A 16,236-nucleotide genomic window follows, 5' to 3' on the forward strand; every position below is an offset into this window, starting at 1 on the left:
CTGTATCTAGTCCTCATGAGAGAATAAAAGTAGGAGTGCATTGCCCTGGAGCTGAAAAGTAATCCCTTCTTTTATCTTAATCATATGATGCCATGTGTTTGTAGGAACCCATATGTGTTATCTGAAGAAGAAGAGGAGGAGGATGCTGATGTAGAGAAAGAAGAAACAGAAGAACCAAAGGGAAAAAAGAAAAAGAATAAAACCAAACAGCTGAAGAAACCTCAGAAGAACAAACCATCATTGGTTGATGTCGATCTCAGTCTGTCTGCTTACGCCAACGCCAAAAAGTAAGGTTCAAAGTGAAGGGCAGAAGTTTCTGTAGGCCAGGATTTCTTAGTGCTATCATCATGGGAAGAAGGACTCTGTATGTCTTGTTAGAAATAAAAGTTAGAAATTGAAATAGGTAGCTTGCATTGAGCTCTTGGGCATCCTCAGTAAGTTTGCAGATGACACTAAATTGGGTGGGAGTGGTGATCCACTTGAGGGTAGGAAGGTTCTGCAGAGCCACCTGGACAGGCTGGATCGATGGGCCAAGGTCAGTGGAATGAGGTTCATCAAGGGCGAGAGCTGAGTCCTGCACTACGGTCACAACCACCCCATGAACCCTCCAGGCTTGGGGCAGAGTGGATGGAAACTGCCTGGTGGAAAAGGACTTGGGGGTGTTGGTTGATGGTCAGCTGAAGGTGAGCCAGTGTGTGCCCAGGTGGCCAAGAAAGCCACCTGCACCCTGGCCTGGATCAGTAATAGTGTAGCCAGCAGGACCAGGGCAGGGATTGTCCTCCTATATTCAGCATTGGTGAGACCAGACCTTGAATACTAGGATCAGTTTTGGGCCTCTCACTCCGAGAAGGACATTGAGGTGCTGGAGTATGTCCAGGGAAGGGCAATGAAGCTGGTGAAGGTTCTAGAGCACAAATCTTGTGAGGAGCAGCTGAGGGTTGCTCAGCCTGGAGAAAAGGAGGCTGAGGGGAGACCTCATTCTTTACAACTCCCTGAAAGGAGGTTGGAGCCAGGAGGAGGTTGGTCTTTCTTCCCCAGTATCAGGTGATAGAATGAGAGGAAATGGCCTCAAGTTGCACCAGAAGAGGTTTAGGTTGGATGTTAGGAAAGATTTCTTTCCTGCAAGAGTGGTCAGGCATTGGAACAGACTGGCCAGGGAGGTGGTGGAGTCACCACCCCTCAGGGTGTTCAAGAAACATGTGGGCGTGGCACTTTAGGACCTGGTTTAGTGGCTATGATGGGCTTAGGGGGGATGGTTGGACTCGATGACTTGGTCTTTTCCATCCAAAACAGTTCTAGGATTCTATGACTCTGGGATGTGTATTTTCTTGGTTCAAACCCAGTATCTCACTGCAGAGCAGCATCTTGTCTTTAGCTGTCACATGAATTTAATTTTGAGTACAATTCTGTGTGGTGAACCCATGGAACAAAACAGCAGCTTTTGCCACACAGACTTCCTCTGCCTGCTCTTCTCTGGGGAAGACCAAGACAAAGATCTGGACTATGACAAAAAAAACAAATCAACCAACCAAACAAAAAACCCAAACCAAAACAAAAAAATCTCAAAGCTGAATATGAACAACAAATGCAGAGGATTGTGATAAGTACATTTTGAAAATGAGGGGTTCTGGTAAGATTTCAGATTATGGATTGTGGGATTTCAGATGACTTCAGATATAAATAAAGTCCTGTTTCACAGGTACTATGATCACAAAAGACATGCAGCTAAGAAAACTCAGAAGACAGTTGAAGCTGCAGAAAAGGTATTTTTTTTCCTGTGTTTTTAGGAGATGTTTAAAAGCAGGGTTATTTTAAAAAGCAGAGATTTAAAAAAGCACAGAGATTTAAATTCAAAGCTCCTCTCAGTGGTCAGTGGAGGATCCTGACATGGTCTCAGTAGCCCTAGTAAGATAATGAAGTTAAAAACCAGCCAGCCAGGGTTGTTTCGTTCTTGAGTTTTTACTCTGAGGATCACAGATCCCTGCTGTATCATCTGGTTTCCACCAGGACACCTTGTGGAAATACTGACAGAGCAGTGCTTATGGAGGCAGGAGGGTGAAACTGGGGAAATCTTTACAGTAAAGGGCTCAGTCACTGTCCTTGGAAGTGTTCAAGAAATGTGGACATGGCACTTTGGGATATGGTTTAGTGGCCACAATGGGCTGGTGGTTGAACTCCATGATCTTAGAGGTCTTTTCCCACCCAAACAACTCTGTGATTCTCTGAAGGTTTTAAGGCAGCTGTCTTGCAGGTGCATGAGGGGAACACGTCTGTGAAGAGCAGTAGATATTCAGAGACATTTCCTAGCAACTTCCCTGCTGCTCAGTTAACACTGTTGTGATTCCTCTGCTGGCTTTCTGTCTCTACAGGCGTTCAAATCAGCAGAGAAGAAGACGAAGCAGACCTTGAGGGAAGTCCAGACAGTCTCCACCATTCAGAAGGCTAGGAAGGTCTATTGGCAAGTACAGTTTCATTATCTAATGAACTGTCAATATGCAGATTTAAGACTGGGTCAGGCTGACTTTTCATTGGTGTAGAAGTGGGGCTCACCATGAGTTCCACCCCAAAATGAGGAAAAATTTCTTTGCTATGAGGGTGCTGGAGCCCAGGAGCAGGCTGCCCAGAGGGGTTGTGGAGTGCTTCTCTGGAGAGATTCCAAAGCCTCCTGGGCAAGCTGCTGTGAGTGATCCTGGTTTAGCAGAGGAGTTGGACTGGATGATCTTGAGAGGTCCCTTCCAACCTTCACCAGTCTGTGATTCTGTGAAGAGGACTTTATGGTGATGCTGCTTGTTGTTTCTTCTCAAAGCAGCTTTGGCAGGGCTGTTGTATTTGCACCTTGCCTTCTTTTTATGCCCCAGGCATATGCATCAATGTGAAACTGCAGTTTCTTCAATTCATAGATGCTGAGATGGATATTCTCAAAAGCATGGTATAAAGAAAAGACCTCTGCAATGTTCTGTTAGTTCCAGGTGTTTTTCACACAATGGATTGATGTCATTTGGCAGGTTTGAGAAGTTCCTGTGGTTCATTAGCTCAGAGAATTACCTTATCATTGCTGGAAGAGATCAACAGCAGAACGAGCTGATTGTGAAGCGCTATCTAAAACCAGGTGAGTCTGGAGTTTGTCTTGTCTTCCACTTTGTAGATGCACAAGGGTGACATGGAAAGGTCTCTCTGCTTTGTTCTTAAGTAGGTTCCTAGGTGGAAGGGTATTTTGGTGACACCGAGACCTGAGGACTGTCGGTGTGTTGTCCATGGAGTGCTGGGGCTCTGCTGTGGGAGGCTGGATCCTTAACCACTGTGGGATAAGAGCAGGAGCTGATTGTGTCCAGTGCTGGGCTCCCCGACTCAAGAAGGACAGGGACTTGCTGGAGGGGGTACAGAAAAGGCCTACAAAGATGCTGAGGGGACTGGAACATCTCTCTTCTGAGGAAAGAATGAGAGAATTGGAGCTTTTTAGTCTGGTAGAGAGCAGACTGAGGGAGGATCTGATCAATACTTCAAGGGTGTGTGCCAGGAGGATGGGACCAGTCTATTTTCAGTGGTGCCCAGTGACAGGACAAGGGGTAATGGGCACAAACTTGAACATAAGGACTTGCATCAAACATGAGGAGGCTCTTGTTTAATTCAAGAGTGATGGAGCACTGGAACAGGCTGCCCAGAGAGGTGGTGGAGTCTTCATTCTGGAGGCTTTCAATACCCACATGAATGTCTTTCTGGGGGGTTGGACTCAGTCTCTGGAGGTCCCTTCCAACCCCTACCACTCTGTGATTCTGTGTGATTCTCCTTGGAGCAGCAAAAAAAAGAAAGAGCTGGGGCAGTTGGGATGGACTAAAAGTCTCCTGTGTCCTCTTTCCATCCTGCTCCTTGCAGCCAAAGTAGCTGTTTCCAGCTAACATTAGAGACCCTCACCTTAGCTGGAGTACTCTGTGTAGCTGCCACATGTGACTGATCCAAGCCCCCTCTTTTCCAGGGGACATCTACGTGCACGCCGATCTCCATGGAGCCACGAGCTGTGTGGTCAAGAACCCATCAGGTACCTTCTGCAGGGCCAGTGCAGGGACTTGCAGAACCCTAGGGATGCTGTGACCTGGCAGTTTCTGTATTGCATGTCTGAGCCCAGGCTGGTGCTCACCTCACACTGGTACTCAGCTCCAGCAGACCCTTCCCTTGGGATGTCAGAGGCAGTGTTTCTTCAAGGCTGGGTTGTCACTGACTGCTGCTGCTCCCCAGCCATGACTGGTTGCTTACAGTTGATCACTTCAGCTTCTGATGGGAAGGAGTTATGGAGATGTGCCTGCAGAAGCAAGTGATACTCGCTGGCAGAGGTGGTGGTGCCAGTGCTTGCTGCTGGCCACAGAACCTGGAGTCCTGAGGCTTTAATTGGTGGCACAGGCAGTTAGGGTGCTGATCTCAGCCACAAAGTGTTAATGTGGTGGGATGGATCTCATAGGAGATCAGATGCGCAAGCCCGAGCTGTGTCCTGTTGCTGGGAGGTGGTGGAAGTTGGTCTTTTATTGTTAGGAGCATAGTCAGCCTGGCCAGGCTGGAGAGTTGGGCAGAGAGAAACCTCATGAAGTTCAACAAGGACAAGTGTAGGGTCCTGCACCTGGGGAGGAATAGCCCCTGCACCAGTACAGGTGAGGGGTGACCTGCTGGAAAGCAGCTCTGTGGAAAAGGACCTGGGAGTGCTGGTGGACAACAAGTTCACCATGAGCTAGCAATAGTACCATTGTGGACAAGAAGGCAAATGCTCTCCTGGGGCTCAAGAAAACGGTGTGGCCAGCAGGTCTAAGGAGGTTCTCCTCCCCCTCTACTCTGCCTGAATAGAGCTGCAGCTGGAGTCCTGGGTCTAGTTCTGGGTTCCCCAGTTCAAGAGAGACAGAGAACTACTGGAGAGAGACCAGTGGAGGCTCCAAAGATGCTAAGGGGCCTGGAGCATCTCTGTGAGGAGGAAAGGCTGAGATCTGGGGCTGTTTAGCCTGGAGAAGGCTGAGAAGGGATCTGATCAATGCTCAGCAAGAGCTGAAGGATGGGGGGCAAGAGGATGGGGCCAGACCCTTTTCAGTGGTGCCCAGCAACAGGACAAGGGCCAATGGGCACAAACTGGAGCCCAGGAGGTTCCATCTGAACGGGAGAAGAAACTTGTTTGGTGTGGGAGTGCTGGAGCCCTGGAGCAGGCTGCCCAGAGAGGTTGCAGAGTCTCCTTCTCTGGAGAGATTCTAAACCCACCTGGCCATTGTGATCCTGGGCAAGCTGCTGTGGGTGACACTGCTTTAGCAGGGCAGTTGGACTGGATGGTCTCCAGAGGTCCCTTCCAACCTCTACCATGCTGGGATTCTGGGATAGTTCCTGCTTGCTGGTGGAGCTGAGCCATAGCACAGGTGGCTTCAGCCTCTGTTGGGAGCTGTGAAGAGCAGTTGCTGATGCTGCGTCCGCTCTGTCCATGCTGCCTTCAGGCTGAGCCAGGCCTTGTTATCTCTGCCCAAAGCCCCTAGAAATCCCATGTGCTGGATTAGGCCACACCTGGAAGCTGCAGAATTTCATCTGCTGAGCATGGATCACGTTGTGTGATGTGCTGGTGTTACTTCACAGGTGAACCCATCCCTCCTCGGACCCTGACAGAGGCAGGCACAATGGCCTTGTGCTACAGCGCTGCCTGGGACGCCCGCGTTGTCACCAGTGCTTGGTGGGTCTCCCACAACCAGGTAAGGACACTCCTGCCTCAGCTCTGCAGACAGCACGTCTGAAGGATGTGAAGATGAAGTGTCTGTGTCTGCAGAGTACTGTGTCCAGTCTGGGCTCCCTGGTTCAAGGAGCACAGGGATGCAAAGGGCTACAAAGATGATGAGGGGAAGGGAACATCTCTCTTGTGAGGAAAGACTTGAGAGGCTTGGGGCTGTTTAGTCTGGAGAAGAGCCAGTTGAGGGGAGGGCTCATCAATGCTGATCAATACTCAAAGGGTATGTGTCAGGAGGATGGGACCAGTCTTTTTTCAGTGGTGCCCAGTGACAAGACAAGGGATAATGGGCACAAACTTGAACATAAGAAGTTGCATCTAAACATGAGGAGGAACTTCTGTAATTTAAGGGTGCTGGAGCACTGGAACAGGCTGCCCAGAGAGGTGGTGGAGGCTTCATTCTGGAGACATTCAAAACCCACCTGGACGTGTTTGTTTGTGACCTTCTCTAGGTGAACCTGCCTTGACAGGTTCACCTTGATGATCTCCAGAGGTCCCTTCCAACCCCTACCATTCTGTGATTCTGTCTCTGTGTGGGAACTGATGCATGTGGGAGGAAAATTGTCTCTGATACTGCTCCTTGTGGGTCCTTCCTGGCATTGCCACACTTTGGAACAGGGGCAGAGGAGTAACCCGTGGTGTGACATGCATATCATACATCAAAGTCAAGGTGCTTTTGTTCTTGGTTCCTGAATAAGCCAGTTGCTCTCCCAGGACTTCTAAGACATAGTGCCAGTAGTTGGGGATTGAGATGAATTGTATTGGGAAGAAATTCTTTACAGTGAGGGTGGTGAGACACTGGAACAGGTTGCCCAGGGAGGTCTTGGATGCCCCCTCCCTGGAGGTGTTCAAGGCCAGATTGGATGGGACTGTAAGCAGCCTGGTCTCATGGAGGGTGTCCCTGCCAGGGGTGTTGGAACTAGATGATCTTTAAGGTCCTTTCCAACCCCAACCATTCTTCAAGTCTATGAATCTCTTGGGAAAATACTCTACACAGGACAGGAAGAACCTCTTTGGACATAGAGTCTTTCTGCATAGCTGTTCTAAGTTAAAAACACAGCTTGCTTGAATGTTGGTTTTGTTAGAGCTGCTACTGCCCAGCCCTGACCTGTGACAGGTCCTCTGTAGAGTATATCATGATGTCTTTATTTTTAGGTTTCTAAAACTGCACCTACAGGAGAATACCTCACTACTGGAAGTTTCATGATTCGAGGTGAGACAAAGGAACAGTGTGAAGTAAACATGAGGTGTTTGGCTGAAGATGCTGTGCTGGCCTGCAGTGACAGTCCCCTGAGGTGCTACCCTCACCCTGGCAGCTGACAGATCACTCTCTTCTGAAGATCCATTCTGAGCAGTTTAGGCACTATCAGGCAGCTGCAACAGCATTTCCAGTTGAGCCCTGGGCAGAAGACAATTAGCTAAATTGCTTTTAGGTTTCTCCTGTTGTTATCAAAGAGACAGAACAAGCCCTAGTGTCATGTTTATGGTAGCCTGAAGCCTCTGATCCAAAGGAACTTTGAAAACACATCAAGTAGCACAGCTGTTAAACCTCCTCATGAAAACCTGTCTTTGTTTTTCAGGGAAGAAGAATTTCCTTCCACCTTCTTACCTGATGATGGGCTTTAGCTTCTTGTTCAAGGTACCTCTTTCCCTGTGCAGCTCCTGTTGGCTTTTGTCATTTGGTTTGAGCTGTAGGAGGCTTCTTTTCTGCTTCTTGCTTATCAGTGTATTCCCAATTGGTTTTCCCACTGGGACAAATCCCATAAAGAGCTGTTTGCTGAAAATGACTCCACTTTCATTTCCATTTTCCCCCAGTTTGCACTGTCTTCATGTGAAACAGGCACTGAAATTACTACTTCTGCTTCATTTTGATAGCAGCTCTGATGCAAGCATGTTTTGGGAGCCTGCTGGTGGTGCAGCTGTGCAGGTGTCTCCTCACTGGCTCTACTTTCTGGGTTGTCCGATGGCTTTCAACATGCTGGTTTCATCTTCCTGCCTTTTAAACAGCAAAAAGTGCTCAAAGGGAAAGAATAAAGCTGGGTCTGGCTCTGAACTGGCTCGTGAAGGAGCTGGTGCTGGCCTGAGGTAAAGGCCTCTCTTGGTGCTAGGTGGATGAAAGCTGTGTTTGGAGACACCGAGAAGAAAGGAAAATCAAAGTGCAGGATGAGGATCTGGAAACGGTTTCCAGCAGTGCCAGTGAACTGGTGGCTGAAGAAGTGGAGCTCTTAGGTACAGTGGATGTGACTGGGGTGCTGTGTGTACTGCTGATGACTTGGATGGGACTTGGGGCAACCTGGTCTAGGGGAAGATGTCCCTGCCCAAGGCAGGGTGGGTCAGACTAGGTGATCATAGAATCTTAGAACCGTTGAGGTTGGAAGAGACCTTTGAGAGCATCGAGTCCAACCACTCACCTGGAGCTCACAATCCCACCACTACTGCTGAGCTACTACCACTTAGCCATGTCCCTCAGCACCACATCTGATCTTTAAGGTCTTTAAAGTCTCTTCCAACCCAAACCGTTCTGTGATTCTATGACTCTTTGGGGTTTGGCACTGAGTTCCCTGCACTGTTAGGGGTAATTTTGGTGTTTGGCATGTGAGATGTGGTTTCTTCACCTATGTGCCCTAGATGGAGGAGACAGCAGCAATGAAGATGAGAAAGCAGAGTGTCAGGAAGCATCAGAGGATGTGGAAGCTGTGCCTGAGAGTAATCATGACGAGGACGTTGCTGATCTTGACCAGGATGGGGTAGGCACACCTCCTCCTCCAGAGGGTGACTCTGAAGAGGAGGATGTAGAATCTGAAGATGAAGTAGAACACCCAGAGTCAAAGAGTGAAGTGAAGGAGGAAGAGGTGAATTACCCAGATACAACCATCGACCTGTCACATCTTCAGTCTCAAAGGTGAGTGAAGAAGCAGCTGCTTTGTCAGCAGCTGGGGGCTCTTCTGAGGGGCTCCAGCCTGTTCAAATGCTGCCCAGATGAGGGCTGGGAGGAGCTGCCATCACTTCTTTCAGTGCTCAGCTCTGCAGGCAGAGTGCAGGACAGCAGGCCTGAATGGTGGGAACAGTGCCATACTGGGTGCCATTCCCTGCTATTGTCCTGCATGGCTCTTTGTGGGCTGCTAGCTTTGGACCTCTCTCCCAAGTCCCAGTGAGATTGGGCTTTTTCATCCCTGCTGTTCCCTCTTCTGGCCCAAACATCCTTTGACCACCACACACTGATTTTACTCCTCAGGAGGTGGCTACCCTCATTTTCTTAGAGCTGCCAGAAATTGAGTCATGAGTTGTTTCTGCTCTGACAAGCTGGTGCTGAGTTACTGCTCTGCATGGGGCTGCAAGATGAGCTCATCTTGGTGTCCCTGGAAGTGGCAATCCTTAGAGGGTGTGAGGAGGTGGGATTGAGTGGGTGGAAATGGGCAGCTCTGCAGGGCCTACCACAGCTGAGTGGGGCTGTACCCATGGGAAGATGAACATCAGGTGTTCCTTTAGCCCGTGCTGTGCCAGGCTGTCTTTGTGGTTTGTTGGTATATGAGCATGAGACAAGCTGGCAGAGATCTGGTCTTGTTTTGTAAATCCCAGTGTTGTTCCCCCTTCCATCCATCCATTGGGATTTTCAAGAACTATAAAGCTGAAAGTGTGGTACAGACAAGGCAGCTGATGTCTGGGCTGTGGCTGTCGAGTCCATAGCTGAGCTGCCCCACAGCTACTGATGAGCTCCATTTCAATCCCCCTACAGATCCCTGCAGAAAATCGTCCCCAAAGAGGAAGAGCCCAACTTGGTAAGGTGCCAGCTGAGATGTTTGGCAAAGGGCAGTGTGGACTGCTGCTGGACATGGTGTGCTCTAACTGCCTTTCACTTCATAGATTGACAGCAAGTCCCAGGGCCGAAGGCATCTGTCTGCCAAGGAGAGGAGGTGAGAACCTCTTTGTGTTTGCTATGAGGTGAATCCTTCCTCCCTGTTCCCTCTCCAGGGCCTGGGTGCACCTCCCAGTAGGAGCTGGTCCATGCTCATTGCCCATCCTGCATTTCCAATGTGGGTTCTGCTTCTGGGGTGGTGGCTCCGCCTGTCCTTTGGGAGCGCTGGTTGTGAACAGTTTCTTGTGTAGTTAAGAGGTTTGCCAGAGGAGGAGTTGCTTACTCCAAGCGTACCTGCCTCAGGCTCCCCTGTAGCAGGGAAGTGGGGTGGCATTGCTGGCAGAGGTCACAACAAGAGGCAGTGTGTCAACTCATTGCTTTCCTTAGAGAAATGAAGAAAAAGAAGCAACGAAACGACTCTGAGAACTTGGAGTCTCCTGAAGAGAAGCAGAAAGAGACAGAAACACAGCCTCCCCCTGCTCCCAGCAGCAACAAGGGTATGCCAGCCCCTCAGCCCATCAAGCGGGGCCAGAAGGTAGGCAGGAAGCAGGCTTACCTATGGATAGAGCTGTTGCCATGTGAAGTGGGGGCAGAAGTCCCAGATTTCTGTTGGAGGTCTGTGGCTGCCTGATGGAATCACAGAATCACAGACTGGGTTGGGGTGGAAGGGACCTTTCAAGGTCATCTAATCCAGCTCCCCTGCACTCCACAGGGACATGTGCAACTAGAGCAGGTTGTTCAGAGTCCCTAACAACCTGACCTGGAATGGTTCCAGGGATGGGACTTCAACCTCTTCTATGGGTAGCTTGGGACAGTGTCTCACCACCCCCATGGTGAACAACTTCTTCCTTCTCTCCAGTCTGAATGTCTCTGTCTTTTAGTTTAAACCCATCACCCCTTGTCCTGTCACAGGCCCTGCTGAAAGGATTGTCTCCATAGTTTGGGGCTCTTGGTGGTCTCAGGGTGATGCTGGTCTGTTGGCACTGAGCATGTGCTTTCCTCACTGAAAGCACAGTCTCTTGGCTACTGGTGAACTGCTCTGGAAGAGGTTCAGTAGACTAGGAAGGAAAATGCACGTGGGGTTAGCAACTAGGAGTTTGTGAATTCAAAACTCTGCAAAAGTCAGTGTTTCTAAAGCTGTTGGTGTGTTCTCTTCTGCAGAGTAAAATGAAGAAGATGAAGGAGAAGTACAAGGACCAGGACGAGGAGGACCGAGAGCTCATCATGAAGCTGCTGGGGGTGAGTGAGAGGAGTTCTGCCTTCCCCTGAGGCAAGGTCACTTGGTCTGTTAGCTCTGATGACCTCTGTGTGTCACCACAGTCTGCAGGGACAAACAAGGAGGAGAAGGGAAAAAAAGGGAAAAAGGGGAAGACAAAAGAAGAAGCAAAGAAGCAACAGCAGAAAACCAAGGCTGTGCGTCGTGGTGCTGGAGGGGACAAGGAGACGCTCCCAGCAGGAGTCCTGCTGCATGATTCTCAGGACCCAGACTTGGAGGAGCAGCAGGATGAGAAGGTGAGCAGCACTGAATCCCAGCTTGATAGGGACTGGAAGAGACCTCATCTACTCCAACCCTCCTACTAAAGCAGGGCCACTCACAGCAGTGGCCACAATGTCCAGGTGGGTTTGGAATCTCTCCAGAGAAGGAGACTCCACAACCCCTCTGGGCAGCCTGCTCCAGGGCTCCAGCACCCTCGCACCAAAGAATTTTCTCCTCCTGTTCAGATGGAACCTCCTGGGTTCCTGTTTGTGCCCTTGTCCTGCCACTGGGCACCACTGGAAAGAGTCTGGCCCCATCCTCTTGCCATGCTTTAGCTCTTGCTGAGAATCGAGAAGATGCCCTCTCAGGCTGCTCTTCCCGAGGCTAAACAGACCCAGGGTTTCCTTCTCACAGGAAGGCCTCTCAGCATCTTTGGAGCCTCCACTGGAGGCAGTAGGTCCTTGTCTCTCCTGAGCTGGAGAGTCCAGAACTGGACTTTACCAGGGCAGAGCAGAGGAAGAGGAGAACCTCTGCCACTTCTGCCAGTGGCCACACTCTTCTTCACACACCCCAGGAGGCTACTGGTCTTCCTGGCCGTAAGGGCACTGTCAAGAGCTCTGTGCCCAACATCATGACTTGGGGAGCCCCTGGGTTTCAAAGGCAACCAGAATCCCCTGCAGCAGGCTCCCTGCACACTGCCTTCCCAGTCCAGCCAGCACAAGGGCTGCCCAAGATTCAGTCCAGCCAGTGCCTTCCACTCAGTGCTGCTGGGATGTAACTGTGGACTCTACAGCTCTGCTGTGAGTCAGTCTCTCAGGGCAGCCCAGCACTGTCCTCCCAGATGAGGGTTTGGAAAGAGATGTTCCTCCCCTCCTGCCATGGGGAAGTGCTGCAGCTCTCACCTTTGCTGCACAAGTTCAAGTGTCTCTGCAGGGACAAAGTGGCTTTGTGTGGACTGCTGGTAAATGAATTGATTTCCTCCAGGGGCTGGGGGAGAAAGCATGAAGTTGTGTGCTCATTTCAGCTCTGATATCTCCTTTTTGGTGTTTGCAGGAGGAGCAAGACCAGGATCAGCCAGGAGTGGAGGTAAATGCTCATCTCTGAAGCTAAGTGATAAGGAGAAGGCTTCGTTCCTGGTGGAAGCTGATGGGTCCTGCTGCAGCACACAGCTCACTGTGTGCATCACCAGAAGCACAGGCTGGCAGCTGCTGTTTCAAGTCCTCTTCTTGCCCCATGGCTGTTTGAACCCAGCTTTCCTCTATTTTCATCAAAACAAACTCTTTCTTTTTTGTAGGGGGCCTCCAAGAAAGCTGGGGAGGAACAGTTACAAGGACCTGTACTAATAAGATGAGGGGCAATGGACTGAAGGTGGAATAGGGGAAATTTAGGCTGGATATTAGGAAGAAATTCTCTACAGTGAGGGTGGTGAGACACTGGAACACGTTGCCTAGGGAGGTTGTGGATGCCCCCTGCGGAAGGTGTTCAAGGCCAGATTGGATGAGGCCTTGAGCAACCTGGTCTAGAGGAAGGTGTCCCTGCCCATGACAGAGGGTTTGGAAGTAGATGATCTTTAAAGTCCCTTCTAACCCAAACCATTCTATGAATCTATGATTCTATGATTTTTTCCCTTCCTACCCTGTTTATGACATAGATCCCCTAGAGAAGCTAAGTCCTGGCACATTTGTGCCTTGCATTTGCCTCTGGAGGTGTCTCAGGGCTGGAGGATGGCACAACAGGATGCCCTGCAAGTTCCTCGTTAGTTTACAAGTTGATTTACATATAAAATGGCTTTAAATTTTCTGTAATTACAGGCTGGGGGTGTTGCTCAAGGCAAGATTTCCTTCTTTTGATTCTTTAATGAATGAGGATAACGGTTGTTTGGAGGTGAAAGGTGTTGGTGACTCTGTGAAGACCTAACTACATTTTGGGTGGGGGTCCTGACTGGGTCATTTGAAAATAAATCCACACGGTTTCAAATGATGTGATTTTAGTAATCAAAGATCATAGAATCCCAGATTGATTTGGGTTGGAAAGGACCTTTCAAGAATATCCACTTCAACCTCCCCGTCCAGTCAGCAGGGACATCTGCAGGTTGCTTAGAGCTACAAACAACCTGACCTGGAATAGTTCCAGGGATGGGCCTTCTACCACCTCTCTGGGTAACCTGAGCCAGGTTCTCATCACCCTCAGTGTCAAAAATCTCTTCTCTCTAGTCTGAATGTTCCTTACCCTGTGTCCTGTCACAACAGGCCCTGCTCAAAAGTCTGTCCCCAGCTTGTTTCTTGGCCCCTTTAAGCACTGAAAGGCCATCAGAAGGTCTGCCAGGAGCCTCCTCCAGGCTGAACAACCCCAAGTCTCACAACCTGGCCTCACAGCAGAGGGCTTCCAGCCCTCCCATCATTGCTGTGGCCTCCTCTGGCCCTGCTCCAACAGGTCCATGTCTCTCCTGTGCTGAGGGCTCCAGAGCTGACCCCAGCACTGCAGGTGAGGTCTCAGCAGAGGGGAGAGGAGGGGCAGAATTCCCTCCCTCCACCTGCTGCCCACAGAGCTTTGGATCAGCCCAGGGCACAGCTGGCTTTGGGCTGTGGGGAGATGGTCAGTAACAAGTTGGGGCTTGGTGATCCAATGCCAGTGACATGATGAAGCTAAACTGAGTCTGTTTTGGTCATCCCACCACCTGATCTGACACATGTGGAATTGCAGTTGTAGTTCAGCTGGAAGGGAAGACCCCTTCAGCCTCTCCCCCCAGTGAAACCAGTAGGTAGGGGTTGGGGGGATGCTCTCATTTCACAGTGAAGCTACTTTGCCCATGCAGGAAGGTGAGGCCTTGCTGGACTCCCTGACAGGCCAGCCACACCCTGAGGACATCCTGCTCTTCGCTGTCCCCATCTGTGCTCCCTACACAGCGATGACAAACTACAAGTAAGTGGCAGCGCTTGGGATGGGCAGGGTGTGGTGGCTGCTGCCTGCTCACAGAAACCTTTCTTCTTGAAGGTACAAAGTCAAGCTCACTCCAGGCACCCAGAAGAAGGGAAAAGGTACTGTACAAAAGTTCTGGAGTCCTTCTCAGTGCTCCACCTGTTGAAGTCAGCAGAATTTTATGGCCTGGTTGAACTTTTTCTGTGTTTTCACAGCTGCGAAGATCGCCTTGCACAATTTTATGCAGTCCAAAGAAGCCAGTGCAAGAGAAAAGGACCTGTTCCGCAGCGTGAAGGTGACTGGCCACTCTGCACTCATTCTCCACAAATACAGCAGCAGCACAATTCTGAGAGCCACAGAATCACAGAACGGTTTGGGTTGGAAGGCACCTTAAAGATTATCCGGTTCCAACACCCCTGCCAGGGGCAGGGACACCTTCTACTAGACGAGGTTGCTCAAGGCCTCATCCAGCCTGACCTTGAACACCTAGCATCATTTTGGGCTAAAATACTCCCAAAATCAAGGGGTTTTTAGTAGTGTTGTTTCTCAGTGCTGCTGTGGAAGAGACACTGCTTAGGCTGGAAAGAGTCATAGAATCAGAATGGGTTTGGTTGGAAAAGGCCTTTAAGATCAAGTCCAACCATTCTCTAACTCTTGCAATGCTGGTGCAACCATGTCCCTCAGCACCACATCTCTGGCTCTTTTAAACACCTCTAGGGAAGTGTTTAAAAGCTCCCTGGGCAGCCTGTTCCAGGATTGCTAACGTAGTATTGGGCTTGAGGTTCCGGTGCTGTGTATTGTGTCTGATAAAAGTGTCTTCTCCCAAGATATCCTCTAGTTTTGGGAGGGGGAATTCCCACTGCCCCTGGGAATTCACACTGGGAGTTCACACAGCTCATGGTGGGCTCTTGCCTGCCCGTGTCCCCTTGCAGGGCACTTATCGTGGGCTGGGTAAACGTCCCTCTGCTTGGGAAGGTCTTACTCACATGATTCAGTTTTCTTCTCCATTCTTGCCCTTTCTACCATTTCCTCCTCAAACTGACCCCATCAGTCTGCAAGTGCTCCCATACCTGCCACCTGGAAGAGGGTTAGTTCCTCACTGGGCTCTTCTTCCATGGATCAGTCAGCTGTTTGGCCCAAAGTCCTCTTGCTCCTCCCATGCTGCCTGTTGTGACTTTCAGTCCTGAGGTGTTTATTTCACAGAATCCCAGCATGGTCGGGGTTGGACCCATCCTCTTCCCCCTGCCCCCAGCCTTTAGTTCCTGCTGAGGGGAAGATCCCCTCTCAGGCTGGTCTTCTCCAGGGTAAACAGCCCCAGGTCTCTTAACCTTTCCTCTTCACAGAGATGCTCCAGGCCACGCAGCATTTTTCAACTCACGGAGAACTTGTCAACCACTTATTTCATGTCAGTGATCCCCATCTATGGGCTGATGGGAAACTGAACAGCAGCAGTCATAGTGTTGACTGTGTGGTACTTTGCTACAAACCCCACAATTAATGGTTAACCACCTTGAAGGGAACAGTCAGGGACCTGCTGACCCAGCCCATCTGAGTGGAGCTGATGTATGAAGCTGCACAGACATTGAGACTTCATGTACTAAAGCCCAGTGAGAGGGCAGAAGCCCCCACATCAGCTTTGTTTTCATAGAATCATTTGAATTGGAAGGGATCTTCAAGATCATCTAGTTCCCACCCCTCTGCCATGGGCAGGGACACCTTCCACTGGACCAGATTGTTCAAGGCCTCATCCAACCTGGTGACGAACACCTCCAGGGAAGGGGCATCCACAATCTCCCTGGGCAACCTAGGGTTGAAGATGTCAGAAATAGGCACATCAGCTCCTGCCAGTGAACTCTTGAGTGAGGATGGTGTTTGTAAACCTTCTGCTGTCTCCAGTGTCTCACCCTTTTGTTTTGTAGGACACGGATTTGTCAAGAAATATTCCTGGAAAAGTGAAAGTGTCCGCACCTCACCTCCTGAACAGGAAAAAGAAGTGAGCCCAGAACTGGACTTCCCACCAGCACACTGCTGCTGCTGCAGTCAGAATCCAGCAGATGGGACGGACAGACAGACCGACCGACCTGGATTGAATTTGGGTTCCATGGGGCAGATGGACTCCAACAGCTCCATACAAATAACATAAAACCACCCAGTAAAGCACTGGCCTTTGGTCAGTGAGCTGATCTCACGTGGTTCCTTCTCTAAGGCCTTGACCACTAGAACTCAGCAGCTCCTTCCCCACAC

The 16,236-nt window shown here is 50.1% G+C and overlaps 1 protein-coding gene across 2 annotated transcripts in view; it reads left to right on the top strand.

The window, feature by feature from the left end:
- NEMF (nuclear export mediator factor) overlaps positions 1-16,132 on the top strand; it is a 31,186-nt gene extending 15,054 nt beyond the window's left edge. Inside the window, exons 14-33 of one of the 2 annotated variants that reach the window (XM_054400121.1) lie at positions 105-287; positions 1,700-1,763; positions 2,370-2,458; positions 3,006-3,109; positions 3,974-4,036; positions 5,596-5,708; positions 6,896-6,953; positions 7,321-7,379; positions 7,849-7,969; positions 8,369-8,642; positions 9,477-9,519; positions 9,605-9,654; positions 9,984-10,131; positions 10,758-10,835; positions 10,917-11,108; positions 12,127-12,153; positions 13,889-13,995; positions 14,068-14,111; positions 14,208-14,287; positions 15,912-16,132. In XM_054400121.1, the coding sequence (XP_054256096.1) occupies positions 105-287; positions 1,700-1,763; positions 2,370-2,458; positions 3,006-3,109; positions 3,974-4,036; positions 5,596-5,708; positions 6,896-6,953; positions 7,321-7,379; positions 7,849-7,969; positions 8,369-8,642; positions 9,477-9,519; positions 9,605-9,654; positions 9,984-10,131; positions 10,758-10,835; positions 10,917-11,108; positions 12,127-12,153; positions 13,889-13,995; positions 14,068-14,111; positions 14,208-14,287; positions 15,912-15,989 (1,975 nt within the window). In that variant the 3' untranslated portion in view covers positions 15,990-16,132. The remainder of the gene's footprint in view (positions 1-104; positions 288-1,699; positions 1,764-2,369; positions 2,459-3,005; positions 3,110-3,973; positions 4,037-5,595; positions 5,709-6,895; positions 6,954-7,320; positions 7,380-7,848; positions 7,970-8,368; positions 8,643-9,476; positions 9,520-9,604; positions 9,655-9,983; positions 10,132-10,757; positions 10,836-10,916; positions 11,109-12,126; positions 12,154-13,888; positions 13,996-14,067; positions 14,112-14,207; positions 14,288-15,911) is intronic. The other variant, XM_054400122.1, reaches the window with a different exon arrangement.
- Positions 16,133-16,236: the final 104 nt, after the last annotated feature.

This window comes from Indicator indicator, chromosome 4 (assembly GCF_027791375.1).
Source record: "Indicator indicator isolate 239-I01 chromosome 4, UM_Iind_1.1, whole genome shotgun sequence".
In the NCBI taxonomy this organism is placed as follows: Eukaryota; Metazoa; Chordata; class Aves; order Piciformes; family Indicatoridae; genus Indicator; species Indicator indicator.